This window comes from Adiantum capillus-veneris, chromosome 4 (genome assembly GCF_014529385.1).
Source record: "Adiantum capillus-veneris isolate H3 chromosome 4, ASM1452938v2, whole genome shotgun sequence".
NCBI lineage: Eukaryota > Viridiplantae > Streptophyta > Polypodiopsida > Polypodiales > Pteridaceae > Adiantum > Adiantum capillus-veneris.
Window position 1 is genome coordinate 48192241 of NC_140934.1, and position 16565 is coordinate 48208805.

The window sequence follows — 16565 nt, forward strand, 5'->3', positions numbered from 1 at the left end:
CCTTTCAGGGAATTTAACATTGGCAGCCATGCGATCAAACCGTGGTGCCCCTAGGATTACATCCTTGTGCTTGAGAGGAGAGATAAAGAAGTCCTCCTTGTTCAAATAGCTTTGGACATGGAGCCTCAATTTCCCAATTAAGAGAGTGACTGAAGCTTCTTGCCCCTTGAAAGCACCATCAGTGGGTAGGACATCTCCCATCTCATAGGCTTGATGCCTAGCTTAGTGGCCAACTCTGTGGATATGAAATTGTGAATAGAACCAGGGTCAAAGAGAACTTGTAAACCCACTTCATACCAATGGCATTTTTTGCAAGGAGAAAAATCAAATAGAGTCCATGTGTCATTTTCTATAAGTGCATCATATTCTGATTGCATGGCAACCATCCAATTTTTTGAATTATGTGCTTCATCAAAAGACAGAGGTTGCTCAACATGTAAGCTAGACACAACCAAAGCATAACAATCTGATGCATAAGATGCATGCCAAGAGCCTGAACGAGTACGACTAGACAAAGGTGAATCCAATTTACTGTCACACAATGTATGTACCGTCCATTTTGGCATACCTCTAACTTGCTCATTTTCAACCCTTTCCTCATCAAGTACATTATATACATCTATATCAATAATAGGATGACGTGTAACATTTTCAGAAACCCCCATGGACTGTACATTTGCCTCATTTACATTTGAACTTCCACCACCGAAAAGAGGCAACAAAGTGTCATATATGTCCTGTGAGCCAACATTATGTGTCTAGTATATGATATCTAAGGTCTAAACAGAATCTTCCACAAATACAACATCCTGTGAGACCAAGATACGCTTTGTTTGTGGATGATACAACATGTAACCTTTGCTTTCAGCACTATAAACAACAAAATATGCATCACCATTAGCAACGTGAAGTATCGCATACATAACCTCGTAAGTTAAGCATAACCATTTCATTTAACCATATTGCCCAATTGCCAGAGAGCCATCAAGGCAGGTCAGTTACATTCATATCATCAGGTTAGTCACTTAAAAAAAGCTTTCTCATCATTATCACCAACACCAACCCAGTTCAAGCAATAGAATGATCATCCAAACCAACCAAAGAGTTAAGCCAAGAACCCCCTCGTGTGACAAAAGTCTTTAAGACATAGCATTCCTTTAACAGTCACAGCTATAAGAACAAAACTGAGTAACGCCGGAATTGAGGGCACAAATTTTATGCAAGTATTTACCGATTTTATTAGGAAAAGGATCGAGCCCTCTACAATGTCCATGTGGGGAGAAGAAAAAAAACCACCCATTTCTAGAGAAGGCACCATCAACAATCCCACTACCTTTAATACTCACTTTTTAATTGTGAGACATCTAACACAGAAATGTCAAAAGGGTATTGTGAGGAGTAGAGGATTCTCTACATTCTTCCTTTCCACTCATTCTCATTAATTTTGGCAGACAGTAAATGAAGAAAGAACAAGGCTGAGGGATAAGAGATCTCTCACCTTTATAGTGTTTGGGAAATGGCAATAGTTGGCCATCACTTCCTCTCAAATGTAAAGTTTTGAGCAAGTCACCACAGCAATCAATAAGCACGGAGCCACGGGGTGTCCATGTGGAGGATGTGTGAGCAGCCATGTCACATAGCTTGTACCATCCATCATCCGCATGTGTTCCCTATAGTAAGATTCAGCAAGCTTAGGAAAAAATAGGATGAGAGGTGAATACTACTGGAGTAGCCATCCATATGCAGTGGTAAGATGCCTACCCATCATATTTTATACAAGCCCGCATGGGGCCATACTCAAATAAGAGAAGGGGGAAAAAGTCTGCACACCTTACAACAATATAGAGAGCCCATTGGCTGCACAGTCATCAGAGCAAAGGTAGCATGATGGAGAAGCAATCAACGAATCAAAGATCGAGGGGGGACGCAAGATGGGATATGGCAATAAAGAATCGTCAAGTGAGTCATGCTGCCTTGAAGGCAAGAAGCCTGCTGGGGGAGAGCAAAGCTGGGGAAGAAAAACAGGTCGAGAGAAGAAGAAGAAGAAGAGAATTTTAACGTCGTAGGAAACTATCCCAATAGACCTTAAAGATCTATCCGAGGAGGAGAGTTGAACTCAAGACCAAGGTAGGAAAAAGTAATTCAAAAATTCCAAGCCACCAACCTTATTTTGTTGGTAGGGGAGCATCCCACTGTGAGAGTGCCACTCAGAAGTACAAAGATTTCCCAAGGGACAAAATCCCACATTAATCACTACCAGAGTGACCAAGAGTGTGTGTGTGTTTGTGTGTGTGTGTGTGTGAGAGAGAGAGAGAGAGAGACAGAGATTCTATTAACGTCCTTTGAAGCCAAAACTGATCTTAAGGAAAACTCTAATACATTCAAGTTACACTATACTCTAGCTACCAAATGCCATCAAGGCATAAATCAAAACAATGCTTGAGAAAAGAATTTTTTGGACACGTAAGGATTATGAACAACAGAGATTGTTTTGCCTCTGCACATTGCCCACTGGCCATTCTTTCTAGCTTCTTTCACTTTGGCCAAGTCTCTTAGTCTCTTGGTCACACATCTTGTGCTCACCTGGTGTTCACGTTGCTAGGGCTCTTGCCCTCGGACACTCGAGTGCATCCTCCTCCTGGGGTGGGTCACCCGAGGAGGAGGTTCCTATCTGGTTGCTACTACGAGTTCTCTCCGTCGTTCCCAGCACATGGTGCATCAATTAGGTGGCCATGGTGATGCCTACGTGTGGCTCTTGCCCGACCATGTAACATGGCTAATATTTGGAAGGGATAAGCACCTCCCCTGTGGGCCCTCTGGTGTGTCGAAAAGGAAAAAATTGTACTCGAGTGAGCTCATCAGCTATCCATAACTTTGTCCTTTGAGGAACCGCGTTTTTTTTCCAACTATTGTTTTGTCAAATCTGTCCATGAAGACAACACTTGCATGTGTCCCTTCAAGCTTGAACCAAAGTGGACTCGCCGAAATCCACAAAAGGGATTACCTTGCTCATGTGTGCTATAACTACATTTGTTTTGAGTAAGAACTCATCTTAAGTTTTGAGGCAATGTTTTCCATATCCCAACCTAGGCGAAGCCCACCTATTCTAGCTCATATACCATTCTACCTAGTCATGTTGAGGTATATGCACCTTGAGGGCTTCATTCTTTGCTTCTCAAGTATTGAGCTTTGCTTGCAGCACATCCAATACGGCACTAGCTGCTTGGAATCCTAACTGCTCTGAGCAATAGTTATGGCTGCAATCCTTTAAACGTTCGCATGAAAGAAATCCTTGTGGTACAGAATCCCCATCAGGTCTCTACCTATACAAAACAAAGGCAGTTTGCAGAGGTTAAAGGGTAAATTGGGAGCACATTATTCAACAAAAATGTCCTCATTCATCCAGAAAACCAGGAGTTCTTCAGCTACAGCATGCATCATTATGAATGGAAACGGTAAGTTCATCTAAACCTTTCAAGACAACTAGCGTGGACTGGAAAGAAAAAATGGTCTAAGGAAATCAACAAAATAGCTACATAATACAGTACACGCAGAGAGTAGATGCTCAAAATACTCCCCTAGGGTCGAAGAAAAACGCATCCAACATATTTATTTTGCATTGTGCATTATACAAAATACTTGCACAATATTGACCTTCAAACATGCCAAGGCAAAGATCACCTACACTACTAGAAATAGGAATAACAATGGCAAAGAATTAACATTATTTAAGGTCCTCCTTATCATCATCCTCATCATCATTACAGAAAAAGAGAGAAAAATTACATTGTTTTTTAGGGGCTTGGCGTCGTCATTCAAGCAGCCACTCAGTCCAGCCCAAAAAATAAAACTTTGAAAAGAATAAAAATAGAATACAATATTCACTTGGTTTGCTAATGCATATAATTGAAGGAGCTTATGAATTTCTGTGAGTTTGGACACTTTAGGCTCGATGCGGCAAGCTTTCTATACCATTATTTGCAATAAAAACCAGATCAAAAAGGTTATTGCTTCCTTGGAGCTTGTTGCGAGAAGAAATGCCTGCCAATATGGCAGCGTATTGTATAAAGAGGGACATCTGCAACTCAGCAAGGCGTCCTAGAAATCCTGTTCTGGCCTTTCACCCTGAAAGTTTCTTCGAACTTGTGCTAGAGACAAGAGAGTCAAGTAAAGACTCACAAGCATCTTCAAGAAGATCAAGAACCTGAATAATGCATGAAGAGTATCTTACTCCGTACTACAAAAAGCTCTTAACGAAAAAATACCGGTATGAAGTCGAACAGATTACCTTCTCAAAGCCGGCTGCACCACCATAGTAAGGATCTGGAACTTCTGTCACATCGAACTTCTTGCAGTATTCACACATCAATTTCACCTGATGAAAGCAACACACCCCAAGCAATACACTGACATTCAAAAAACCCTACTTTTCCCGGGGACACACAGATTAAACATCTTTATTCACTTCCAAAAATGAACAACACGCCCGCCACCAACCTTTTTCTCCGAACTGGGAGGAAGCGCCTGTGTAGTACTCCAGTGCCTATGTGCTTTCAAGATATCCTCTGTTTTCAAATACAAAAGGATAGCTTGCAATCAGTCACTCAAATAACTATTCCTCAGATCGTTGAGGGGTAAAGCAAAACTTTAAGTGCAAGCACTAATAGCCACTCACTCAATTAGTGATTTACTAGTCCTGAAGTCCTTGATGGACAAAACAACGCTTGAAGTGCAAAACTTGATAGACTAGATGTCCCTCATCAGAGGCCCCTTACTGTGACACCATACAGAACTTTAAAAACAAATTACTATTTGAGCATGAGATAGAGACTAGTTGAAACCTTTGTTTTTCCTATCCATTGCGAGGATGATGTCAAATTCTTCGAAATCGGATGGACGGATTGGCCTTGAAATAGACATAAGCTTCACGCCACGCTTACTGGCTGCTGCTTTCATCCTTGCGTCTGCCGGTTCACCCTTCACAATGTGAGAGCTCTCTCTCTCTCTCTCTCTCTCTCTCTCTCTCTCTCTCTCTCTCAGTTTTCAGCCTTCCCATAGTTCCTGCTTTGCAGCACAGCAATACCACAGTGTTCAACGCGGAGTTCCTAGCGTTTCCTTCGCGAAGAACTGTTGCATCAGCATCTGTCTGTCAGCCTAGTGTTGCATCAGCATATTGCATTAGGTTCGTGCAACCGAAAGTAAATACCATTCCGGCAACGGAGTGGGGGACCCTTGGAGGGGGGTCTGAGACCCCATCTGGTGTATGTCTTTTGCGAAATGGTAAGTGAGCCCGATACATCTCTTGAACAACAAAACAAGGAAGCAATCTCCCCTGCACAGGACCCTGCACAGGACACGGAAGCCGTCAATGTCTCACCTGTTTGCAAGTCGCGTGTAAAGGCAACCTTCATGCTCACGAACAAGCGGATGGCGCAGATGGAGAGGGAAATGAAGGAGTGGAAAACAGAGATAGAAGGATGGTGGAAGGAGAAGGCAAATCTCCTTCAAATAGTCTTCAATGAAGGCGCACAATGGAAGAAGGAGAAAGAGAGCCTTAACGCAGAAATACAGACACTCAAAGAAGTCTCAGCCCTCAAACACAAGAACCCAAACGCCGAGATACGGACACTCAAAAACGAAGTCTCAGCCCTTAAACAAGAGCTTGCTGATAGAGTAAGCAGTGGACTAGAGGAAGGCGAATTTCAGCCCTCGGTAATAGATGAAATCAAGGAAATCCAGGAACAAGTAAGGATGATCACAGAGGGAGAGAAACTGAGTGTGGCAAAGACAGCTTTTCATGGGCGGAGATGATAACAAGGACACAGAAAAAGGCGGACAAGGCCGAAAAATGGATTGAGGTCGCCAAGAAAGGGAAAGGTCAAGAAACCCCTTGTACACCGACGCTTATCAACATGACCCTCGAAGAGGAACAAAGAAGGCGGATGCGAGCACTACATGTGAGAGTGACCGGTCTCAAGGACATAAACAATGTGGAGAAAGAGGTCACAAGCCTTACATCCATGATGGAAATGGAGAAGCCTTGGAGGGTTGGTAAGAAAAGTGATGGCACGGGAGAGTCTTCAAAGGAAAGAGCTCTCATACTACGCTTCCCCTCGTTGGAAGAGAAGAAGGAATTCTTGAGGAAGAGGCCTACTCTCAAAAAGACAGGTATTTTCCTCGGTGATGACCTGACTCTCTCACAGCTCGCACATATGAGAGAGGTAATGCCAGAGATTACAGCGGCAAGGGAGAAGGGAAAGATAGCCTTTTACAGAGATGGACGGGTGGTGATTTTAGAGCGGCGCACTGCATGACGGTGTGAGACCTATGGGACCACACTGAAGATAGCTACCTAGAATTGTAATGGGTCTATGAGGTTGGATGTGGGTGTATTTGAGGACAGTTTCAAAGACAAGAATATTGTATTCTTCTCAGAGACTCATCAGGCCCCTGGACAGGTGATGCCACATGTGATGGGATACAGATGGGAGACAGCTCACAGGACAAATGCGAGATCTGAGCATGGGAGTAGAGGTTCAGGAGGAGTAGCACTGCTATTCAGAGAGGAACTACAACCATTACTACATATTGTACGAAGAGATGATCATGCTAGATATATGTGGGTGAGACTGAGAGCTGACACAAGTCGATTCCTATATATTGCTATATGTTACTTTCCTCCCAGTACATCAGTGTATGCTGCATCCAGAGAGCAGTCGTCTTTCTCTATTCTAGATAATGACATATGGGAGTTTTCTAGGGATGGTGATATCATTCTGCTAGGGGACTTAAATGCCCAAACGGGCAACTCGCAGACAGTCTTCTACGACACTTCAAATGAGATGCTTAGAGAGCTGGATGTGGGTGAGTTGGGACTTGACACATGCTCAGATGACAGAGAGCGGACGGAGTATGGGAGATACCTCATGGAAATGACGACTACACATGGATTAGCCATACTTAATGGCTTACAACGATTTCCTGAAGCAGCCGGTTTCACATGCTTTCCACACAGACATGGGGCCAGTACAGTGGATTATGTTATGACACAACCGAGCTTTGTCCCTTGCATTCAGGATTTCACAGTGGGAGCCAGGCCAGTGGGCATAGCAATAGATCATGCTTTCTTGACACTGTCCGTTAAATTTCAGTATAGTACAACCCAGACATCAGGAGGCAGGTCACACACCCGCTATACATTTACACCAGAGACTGATTTCGTTTATACAGAGGAGATCTGAGACCGTCTATTGGAAGGCACAACTGGCACAAATGGTACAGGCCTCTCAGTGGAGGAGTGCACCACTCTACTGACTGAGACACTGCATGGGGCTGCATCAATGGCATACCCACACACTCAGCCGGGCAAGAGACGACATTCTGGGAGCATGCCCCAGAATAGTTGGTATGATGAGGAGTGCAGAGAGATGAGAGCCCAGCTTCAAAGGGATCTTCTTTTAGGAGTCATCACTTACAGAAAATCTCGGATTGCTTTCCGACGCCTTGTGCGATAGAAGAAGCGAGCTTACCTAGCTCAGATGGAGCGAGACTTATATCAGATGTTCTTGAGTAGGGACTCAGGAGAGGCATGGCGACTGACCTGATGTGTGGGGCCAATATGCGACATCATTATATACGGTTCCTGGACAGGAACCTCTTCTAGACCCTACCAAGCCTTGCCCAGCTACGAGCACTTTCTTTACACCTAAGATGGTACAAAGGGACATCGACAAGATGAGGACCGGGAAGGCATATGATCATGACGGTCTAGTAGCGGAGCACTTTATACATGCCAGGGATATGCTGATGGAGGTTCTCTTAGTGTTGTTCAATCGTGCCATGTGTGAGGGATTACCTGAGACTTGGAGGTTGTCTAATATTGTGCCCATCTTCAAGGCTGGTGACCCTAAAGAGCCTGGGAACTACCGCACTATTATGGTTGGACACACATTGGCACGGTTGTATGCATCTATTCTGGAGCAACACTTGAGTAAGTGGGCACAGGGCGAGGGTGTACGAGCAAAGGGTCAGGTCGGCTTCAGGAGGGGTTTCTCCACTCTTGATCATATTCTGACACTCAGGGCCACCATTGAGGAGGGCAGAGCACATGGGAGACGGATCTATTGTAGCTTTGTGGATTTTTGCAAAGCATTTGACATGGTACCAAGAGCTCGATTGATGCGCAGACTGCAGGAGATGGGGGTGCCCATAGAGGTGATTCGGGGGATTATGGCTTTGTATAGATCAATGGTGGGACATGTACGCACTCCGAAAGGGGTATCTGACTTAGTTCACTCTACTATTGGAGTGAAACAGGGCTGCCCATTGTCTCCTACTCTATTTGGTATGTATGTTGATGAGGTGTCTGATTACATTGACAGAGAGCGTGACAGGGGTGCCCAGCTGGCAGGGACGTGGATCCCATTGTTGCTATATGCTGATGATATTGTGCTGATATCTGACTCACCAGAAGGTATGCAACGACATTTGGATGCACTACGCAGTTTTGCAGAGGATAGTGGACTGTGTGTAAGCCTAGGTAAAACCAAGGTTATGGTGTTTAACACTGCACCGCAATGGGTCAGGAGATCAGTACCTACTTTCAAATATGGTCAGGAGATTGTGGAGTATACAGATGCATACACTTACCTGGGGGTAGTCTTTACTGGGCCGAGATTTTCTTTGAGAAGAGCAGCAGAGACTAGACTAACTAGAGCTGGTGCGGCTCTGGGAGGAATGGAGAGGATGTGTTCGCAGGTTCAATTCCAGGAACCTAGGACAAAGTTATGGCTCTTTGATAATCTGGCTGACTCTACTATTTTATATGGGGTGCAGGTTTGGGGACCTTCTGTAGGCCAGGATGGTTGGAGGCGTATGGAGAAGCCCCTGGTATCTATGATCTCTCGGTTGATTAGAGCCAAGGCTTCCGTACCACATGATATCATTCGAGCGGAATTAGCTGCCCCCCCTATAGAGATAGAGGCGCTTACCAGATCAGTCTCCTTTGTACACAGTCTGTGCGATACTACCAGAGACAGATATGCCAGGGTGGCTCTAGAGTCCTCCAGACAATTAGCTCTTAATGGGGATACATCATGCTGGTTTGCACAGATGGCATCATGGTTTCAGACACATGGTTTCACCATGGATAGGTTGCCTCCTTTTCAATACTCTCTACAGGCACCCTTGAGGTCTCTGACACGGGTAGAGATTAATAGACTTATCCGTCACAGTCTGATCCAGCTGGACACGAGGAGGACATGGATAGAGCCGTTACAAGAGTTGGGCACAAAGATGGCTTTCTACAACGGCAGGCAAGATCTCAGATAACGGGACATCTATTGGTGATGCAAAACTTGTTGGATAGTCAAAACCCTTTGCAAATGAGAAGACTCACTCTCCTACTCCCCCTCGATAGTGCTTACTGTAAGAGGCACTTGGAGCTGAATCTCCAAAAGATCCAAAGCTTGTTGAAATGGCCTATTCTGGGGCAACTCCAGCTGCTCTTGAATTACCATCAACTGTTGATCCTCATGCTCTAGCCCTCTGGCCAACTCCTCTGATATCTCCTCTCGATCCTGATTTGGTAACCTCTCCTTAAAAGGTCTGTCTGGAGGCTACTCCACCTCTACCAACCTCCCTCGCTACTCGTCTATAAACAAGGATAGGCTATGCCTATACCTATCTACCTGTTTGTCTCTGTGTCTGATCAACTCTATGCTGCTACTGAGCACTCTGCTACTAATGCTCTGACCCCTCCGATCTCTATCATGCTGTTGCAACATCTAAGGCACGGATTCGTTCTGCCCGTATACAATTCTTTGTGAGTGTAACACGCCTTTCCACTCAAAAGTAATGGTGTCTAGAAAGACTATGGAAGGGGTGGTAGCCACCTTGATAGATGGCAGAGATGTGTGGATCTATATTGAACACATGAATGGTATGCCAACTTCCAAAGATAGAACCCATATGCATCAACATGTTCGGCAACCAAAACTATTTGCATAACTTTGGAAAAGCTATTATAAAAGGATATTTTGGGACCTGAAAACAATCCTCAAAATCAGCTAATGTAAAATCTTAGTAACATGGATGCAAAAAAACCAATCTGTCCCCGAAGCCGAGAGAAGTGCGAATGATGGCCCTAGAGGCAAGTTCTTGTGATGAGAAAATAGTGATGAAAGTGCCTCTACTTAGTAGGATGATGTCCTCCATTGTGCCTTCATCCAAAGCGGCTAGAGTACACTTCAGCCACTCGCGAATGTTGAAACGGGCATAGGTACACTCCACTAGCCAGCTGACAACGCCACTTAGAGAGCAAACCAACTCGATCAGAATTTTTGTTGTATACCCTCTAAAGACCGCTCCATATTACCTGAAAGAGAGAGAGAGAGACTCTAATGCAAAACTCCAAAGACTGAATCCGAACCCTAACCTTTCCCTCCCTTGCCAAGCAAGCAACCTCTCAGAAAGTGAAAGAAAAAGCCATGCGTATGATCTATGGATGTAAAAGGGTGTGTGATGTGTAAGTGTGCATATGGTATGAGCACATGCACACACGCGTGCGCGCGTGTGCGTGCGTGTGTGTGTGTGTGTGTGTGTGTGTGTGTGTGTGTGTGTGTGTGTGTGTGTGAGAGAGAGAGAGAGAGAGAGAGAGAGAGAGAGAATTTTTAACGTCTACTAGAGGCCAAGATCGGCCTATGAGACAAATCAAAGTACATGAGGTGGGTGTCCTCTCTGTATCCATGAAGGATAAAAAGATACAAAAGTAAAAATAGTATCCGAATGTGATGGCTGGGGGATGGGGAAGTGATACATGGAGTGGGGGGGTGAAGCTCTAAATCTAGGGAGATCATGTAATCCTATATGCTGGGGGGAAGTACAATCATGAGAAAATGCTATCATAACTCTAGCTCCACCCAGTACTATAATGAAGGTGTAAGACATGATGCATGGGTGGGTAAGGTGCGAACAATCCGCGTAGGATGGCGGCCGGATCTACAAAGGCTCAGATGCGCCTCTCCTCCAGAGATCTATAGTAGCGCTCCTGGATCTCCTAGATCTCCCTCTGGTGTAGTCGTGGTGCCCTACGTCCATGGGTACATATGAGCTCAGATCTCCTCAACCTGTTGTAGAGTGACCCCTCTCCATGTGGCCGGGGGTGATACTGTAGTGGTCTGCTGGAAGAATCTGTCGCTCATCTCGTCGTAGATGGTGTATGAAGGAGAGAGTCCCTATGTTGTTGTGCCTCTAAGAGGAAACGGCCAGTTGTCGCTGGTACTCAACAATCTGGTGTAGAGTTACGAGTAGGCTGCCCTGTGAACAAGGTCTGATATCTCTCTCTGATCTCCTCATATGCTCAACATCTACATACATACTGCTCCTCCATCTCAATCTCCTATGTGCAAAGGCAGCAGATCCTCTATGCTCTAGGGCATGTGTAGCTCTCCCCGCCTCAATCTCTAGTTGATGTGAAGATACTCTGAGCTGTTCGATGGCCACCCGTGCTCTATGTGGTATGTAGACATCCATGTACCTCGGTCTCTGAATGAAACCATCTGCTAGAATGGTCAAAAAGTGGTCTCTGTAGTACTGCCTCTTTGTGGGGAGAGGCTCTCGAGGTGTGATCCATGTCTCTCGCATGTATGGCTGCAAAAGATCCAGTCTGAGTACTCTGTTCCGCTCACTGCGTGAGAGGCGTGTGTGGGGAGTGTCTGGATCATACTAAAAAGGAGGTACTAGGTCTGTGATGTCCAAGCCATGAGATGTAAACCACTATATAACCTGCAAGTACCACAATCTCGTCTCTCCCTCCTGGTGTAGCTGTATTGATGCCTCAAAAGCTCTGCGTGTAAGTCTGTCTGATAGTAGCTCTCTCATGCGCTGGATGAAGCAAACTGTCTGAAATAAGGCCTCCACCAGCATTGGTGTTGCAGCTAGCTCTGCTCTGATGATGTCATGTGGAACTGAGGGTTTGCTGTGAAGCAAACGTGAAATCATGATGATCTGTGGACGCTCTATCTGTGTCCATAGAGATGCCGATAGCCCGGGTGCCCATACGGCGGTAGCGTACATCATAGCAGGTGTGACCAAAGTGTCGAAGAGCCACCCCTTGGTGCGGGGTTCATGGAAGTGGGCCTGGTGACATCTACGCTCTAGCGTGGCCAGCGTTGCATATCCTCGTGTAAGGCGATCTCTAGATGCCTGGGACATAGAGAATCTGCCAGTGGTGCCAATAAAAGTCACCCCCGAGTATATATATGAGTCCACCACCTCTACCTGTCCTCCTACTGCGGTAAACACTGCTCTACTCCTAACCGTCCCGGAGGTTTGGAAAATCATGACCTTGATCTTGCCAAGGTTCACTGTGAGCCCTCTATGTGTGCAAAAATCATCCAAAGCTCTCGTAAGTGACTCTGTAAGCCCTCATGTGTCTCAGGAATCGAAATGATGTCATCAGCATAAAGCATAATAGACACTGATGTGCCTGCCAAAGCTGATCCCTCCCCTCGTGCTTGTAGGATATAGTCTGATACCTCATCGATGTAGAGGCCAAAGAGAGTTGCGGATAGGGGGCATCCTTGCTTCACACCAATGGTGCATGTAATGGCATCTGATAGTCCACCTGGGCATCGTACTCTACTTGTGACCTGTGTGTATAGAGAATAAATGGCCCATATCATCTTCGAGGGTATCTACAGCTCCTGGAGTCTCTGGAATATCTCTCTCTTGGAATCGTATCAAAGATCTTGCGGAAGTCCACAACGCAAAATTAGAGCCTCCTCTTTCGTGCCTTCGCTCCATCAATCAAACACTGAAGCACAAAAATGTGGTCAATAGTCGAGAAAGTGTGTCGGAAGCATGCTTGTCCTGGTGCTCATAGGCCTGATGCCTCTGCATGCATGATGGATGGCATGACGCAAGCCATACTCACACATAAACGAGCGTAGAGAGTGGACATCGAATTCACCTCTCAGCCATAGAGCCAATGCGGGCTCACCCTCAAGCGTGGGAGCCTGCAGCTAGCCTCTACCACAAGGGTTGGCGTCCCATACCACCAAACCCACACCAAGTGGGTAGAGGTGCCAAGGGCCTAGAGTCCAAGTGTGGTGATCAAACGAGATGGCTGACAAATGAGCAAGGGTCCTATTTATAGGATTCCTTAATCGCCCTAACCATAGGGCCATGTTCAAACTTGGTTGGACATAGCTTAGGAACATATCCTGATGTCCATGGACGTAACACTTTCCTCCTTATTGTGAATTGTTGTCCTCAGCAATATCATCGATTATAAAACCGGGAAACTGACTCTTCTATGATCGTACTGATTCCCACCAAGTAGCACTCGAAGAGGGTCGATGCTTCCACTTGATCAAATACTCAAGGTGATCAAGAACCAATTCAGGTTCGAGTGAAATGTAAGGAGTGGTATCCTCCAAACTCGAAACTTCCTCCAGAGGAGGAATTTGTTCATCCTATCCCAACCGCTGCTACAAACGGCTAACATGGAACACGGAATGCACAGTAAAATTCGAGGCTAGATCCAATTTGTTGGAGACATCACTAATCTTCTTGATAGTTTGGAATGGTCCACAATATCATGAAGACAATTTCAAGTATTGACTAGTACGGATCATTTCAGAATCCTCCAATACCTTAAGGTACACCCACATCCCCTCCTAGAGCTCACAAGCATGTCTTACATGTCGCACAAGAAATCAAGTACGGATTGCATCTTAACCCCCGTGAGTCGATTAGCAATTGGTGGTTTCGGCTCATAATCATACATAAGCATGAACGGGCTCTAACCTGTAGCCGAGTGCTTAGTACTATTTTAAGCAAATTAAATCGATAAGAGATAATGTTCCCAATCAGATTGAGGACGAAAGACATGTGCAAAGCATGTCCTCTATCATCTGATTAGTGCATTTAGTCTGTTCATCGATTCATGATGATCTGAGGACCACATAGCCAAGCAGATCTCCAGTTTCTGGGAGATCAAAGTTCAAATCACCGATGATAAAGCTACCAATGTTGGGGATAAGTCCTCGCACAACGATGCCGAGAGAAAAACCAAAATTGACAACGTGCTTGACCATTTTCTTGCATATACCAAGGATCCCCGTTATGTCAACCACATGAAGGAGAGAGTCATCAAGATCATTTTCAAGCAGTGGAAGGATTTGGTGGCCCTTTGAATGCCCAAAGCAAAGCAACCCTTCTGAAGGTGAGAGTTCCTACAGAACCCAACTTCTTTGCACACATACAACACATGGTAGGGAATACCAATTTTCGCCGTTCATGGGAAAATTGTAAATGCTTCACATGCAGAGAAGTGGGACTTATTTGCCCTGCTAAAAATTCTAAAGGAAAACCTGAGTACAAAGTTATGCCGAGGTTGGGAAAAGTCAAGGACCAAGAGGTTTATATCTTCTTTGATGATTGAACCAAGGCAAAGTCTATTTCTCTACGGCGAAGCTTGGAGTGAAACCAGAGGAGATGGGGCCACAAATAAATGTTGTATTGGCAACACCAAGACATGAAGTGGCGGTTACTCCTTTGATCCGCAAGCTGTGGTTGCATGTTCAAGGTTATGTGAAAAAGAAGATTTTTATATCATGCCTCTCTAACACTAGTTCTGTAATCGAACACGTCCTTGGACACTAAAGTATCATGTTTTTCCAACAACTTTTCATAATAAATTGGTGAAGCTAGGAAAACAATTTATAGGTCACGTTCATACCTCACGTCAGTTTTGAGGTGAAGAACATAGCCAATTTTTATTTTTTTCAAAATTAAAAGTTAATTTGATATTATTTTTTTCAAAATTAATACCAAATTAAGATTATGGTGATAAGTTTTAAGTTGGAAAAATCATAAAAATTTAGTGCAGTTTTAACAAAAAATTTTGAAATTGAATATAGTTTCTCATCAGAATACGATTTTGTATAGATGTCAAGGTGTATGGATAGGAAAAAACTTATTATAGCAATAAATCAAGCTTATAACTTAGTTATGAGATTAGATTTTTTTTATAATCCAAAAATCAAACTCTTGAAAACACTGACAAAGAGGAAACTTTTGGTCTTTCAAGGCCTCATTCATTAACAGGATGAGGTTATGGGGTAAAACTTAATCTATAATGTATCTATAGGCAAGTACCCATCAACTAAGTATTTTTCAAGGTTTCAAACTCTCAAGCATCTTGTAATTTAAGCTCATTTAAAAAAATTAATAGTGCATAATTTCTTGCAAAACAAAATATTGCTATGAAATAATATAAATTCCCCAATTGTGTTTATATTGGGTATATTTGTATACAAATAAGTGAGATGAATGGAAAAATCCAAAAGTGGATTTTATTTTAAGGCTAATCTTTAATAAATAAAAAATAAGAATTACAGCATGCGCAGTTTCTGGGATATGACATAAATCATCAAATGTGGCTTGCATAACCATCAAATAGTATCATCTTAAGTAATGGGGTCGCAGATCTAGTATACATGCATCATAAGACATTGCAAATTTAGATGAATTTTATGTGGTCGTTTATTGATCTAATACCACTGTAACAGACTTGGACACCCCAAGTCAAGAATCTATCACAGCACACGAGAGCAAACTGAGAGAGAGACAACACGGCACGCCATAGTTTTGCGCTCAGAGAAATTGGCCCCAAAGATTGACGCCCCTTTCGGTATTCTTCATTATTAATGCTTCACACAGTACAATGTCCAAGGATCCTCGTCTCAGCGCGCTCCCAAGTGTATTTGCCTTAGACCGAGGTCCTAGCACTTTATTTATAGGCCCTGGACCTCCAAAGGAGTGTACATGAAAAGCTTCAAGTCTAAAAGAATCTGGGTCCCAAAAGCTAGCGCTACTGCTGCCAACACAAATCGTGGATACTCCGTATAGGAGCCACGTCAACAGCCAACGCAATTTGCGGAATGTCTGTACAATGCTACCACATCAACATCTCCACACGATTTGGGGGATCTTGCTTTATATTAATCTTCTAGCGTCCCTTTAGGCCCTGTCTGACAAAAGCCCATAACTTGGAACAACTTTAAAATCCTTGGTCTTTATTTTCAATCTCCCCTAGGCTTTGCAAATTGGTAGCACTTGTAACAAACTTGGACACTCCAAGTCAAGATTCTACCGCGACACAACAGAGATTCACTTCAAAACAGTTCACAGTTCAGAATTGATTCGACACGGCCCGGCGGAGTTCCATGCCTAGAGATATTGGCCCCAAAGACCGGCGCCCCTTTCGGTATTTCTTTTTATATTAATCTGTGCTCAAAGTACAAGGGAGCAGGAGGGGTCTCACTCTCAGACTCTACATCCAGATGCTCTGCAGAGTGGGAGCCCAACCCACCTATTTATTGATTACAAGGGATGCCAAAAGCAAAGCCCCAAAAGCTTTTACTCAGAAAGCCTTGCAAAAATAAAGCAAATAATCCCCCAAAAGCTTTTCAGCCTTGTGTAGAAAATCAGCCCACGCAAAAGCTTGAATTCCGTACAGCTTTACAAGCTTTTTGCGCCAAAATTGCGGAAGGTCCGTA

At 44.2% G+C, this 16565-nt stretch overlaps 2 protein-coding genes across 3 annotated transcripts in view; one reads left to right on the forward strand and one right to left on the reverse strand.

Moving 5' to 3' along the window:
- Nucleotides 1-3713: 3713 nt before the first annotated feature.
- LOC147459110 (uncharacterized) overlaps nt 3714-16565 on the reverse strand; it is an 81483-nt gene continuing 68631 nt past the window's right edge. For both annotated transcript variants that reach the window (XM_086510446.1, XM_086510447.1), the window contains exons 3-6: nt 4842-4977; nt 4498-4565; nt 4289-4375; nt 3714-4204 (exon numbers count right to left, since the gene is read on the reverse strand). In XM_086510446.1, coding sequence (XP_086366572.1) covers nt 4121-4204; nt 4289-4375; nt 4498-4565; nt 4842-4977 — 375 coding nt within the window. In that variant the 3' untranslated portion in view covers nt 3714-4120. The remainder of the gene's footprint in view (nt 4205-4288; nt 4376-4497; nt 4566-4841; nt 4978-16565) is intronic.
- On the forward strand, nt 6372-7241 carry LOC147459111 (uncharacterized). The gene has a single exon (XM_086510445.1). It carries the CDS (start codon nt 6372-6374, stop codon nt 7239-7241), a length of 870 nt encoding a protein of 289 aa, XP_086366571.1.

Bases quoted from the DNA above. Each gene is read 5' to 3' on its own strand.
- LOC147459111 (XM_086510445.1), top strand. From the start codon at position 6,372: ATGAGGTTGGATGTGGGTGTATTTGAGGACAGTTTCAAAGACAAGAAT.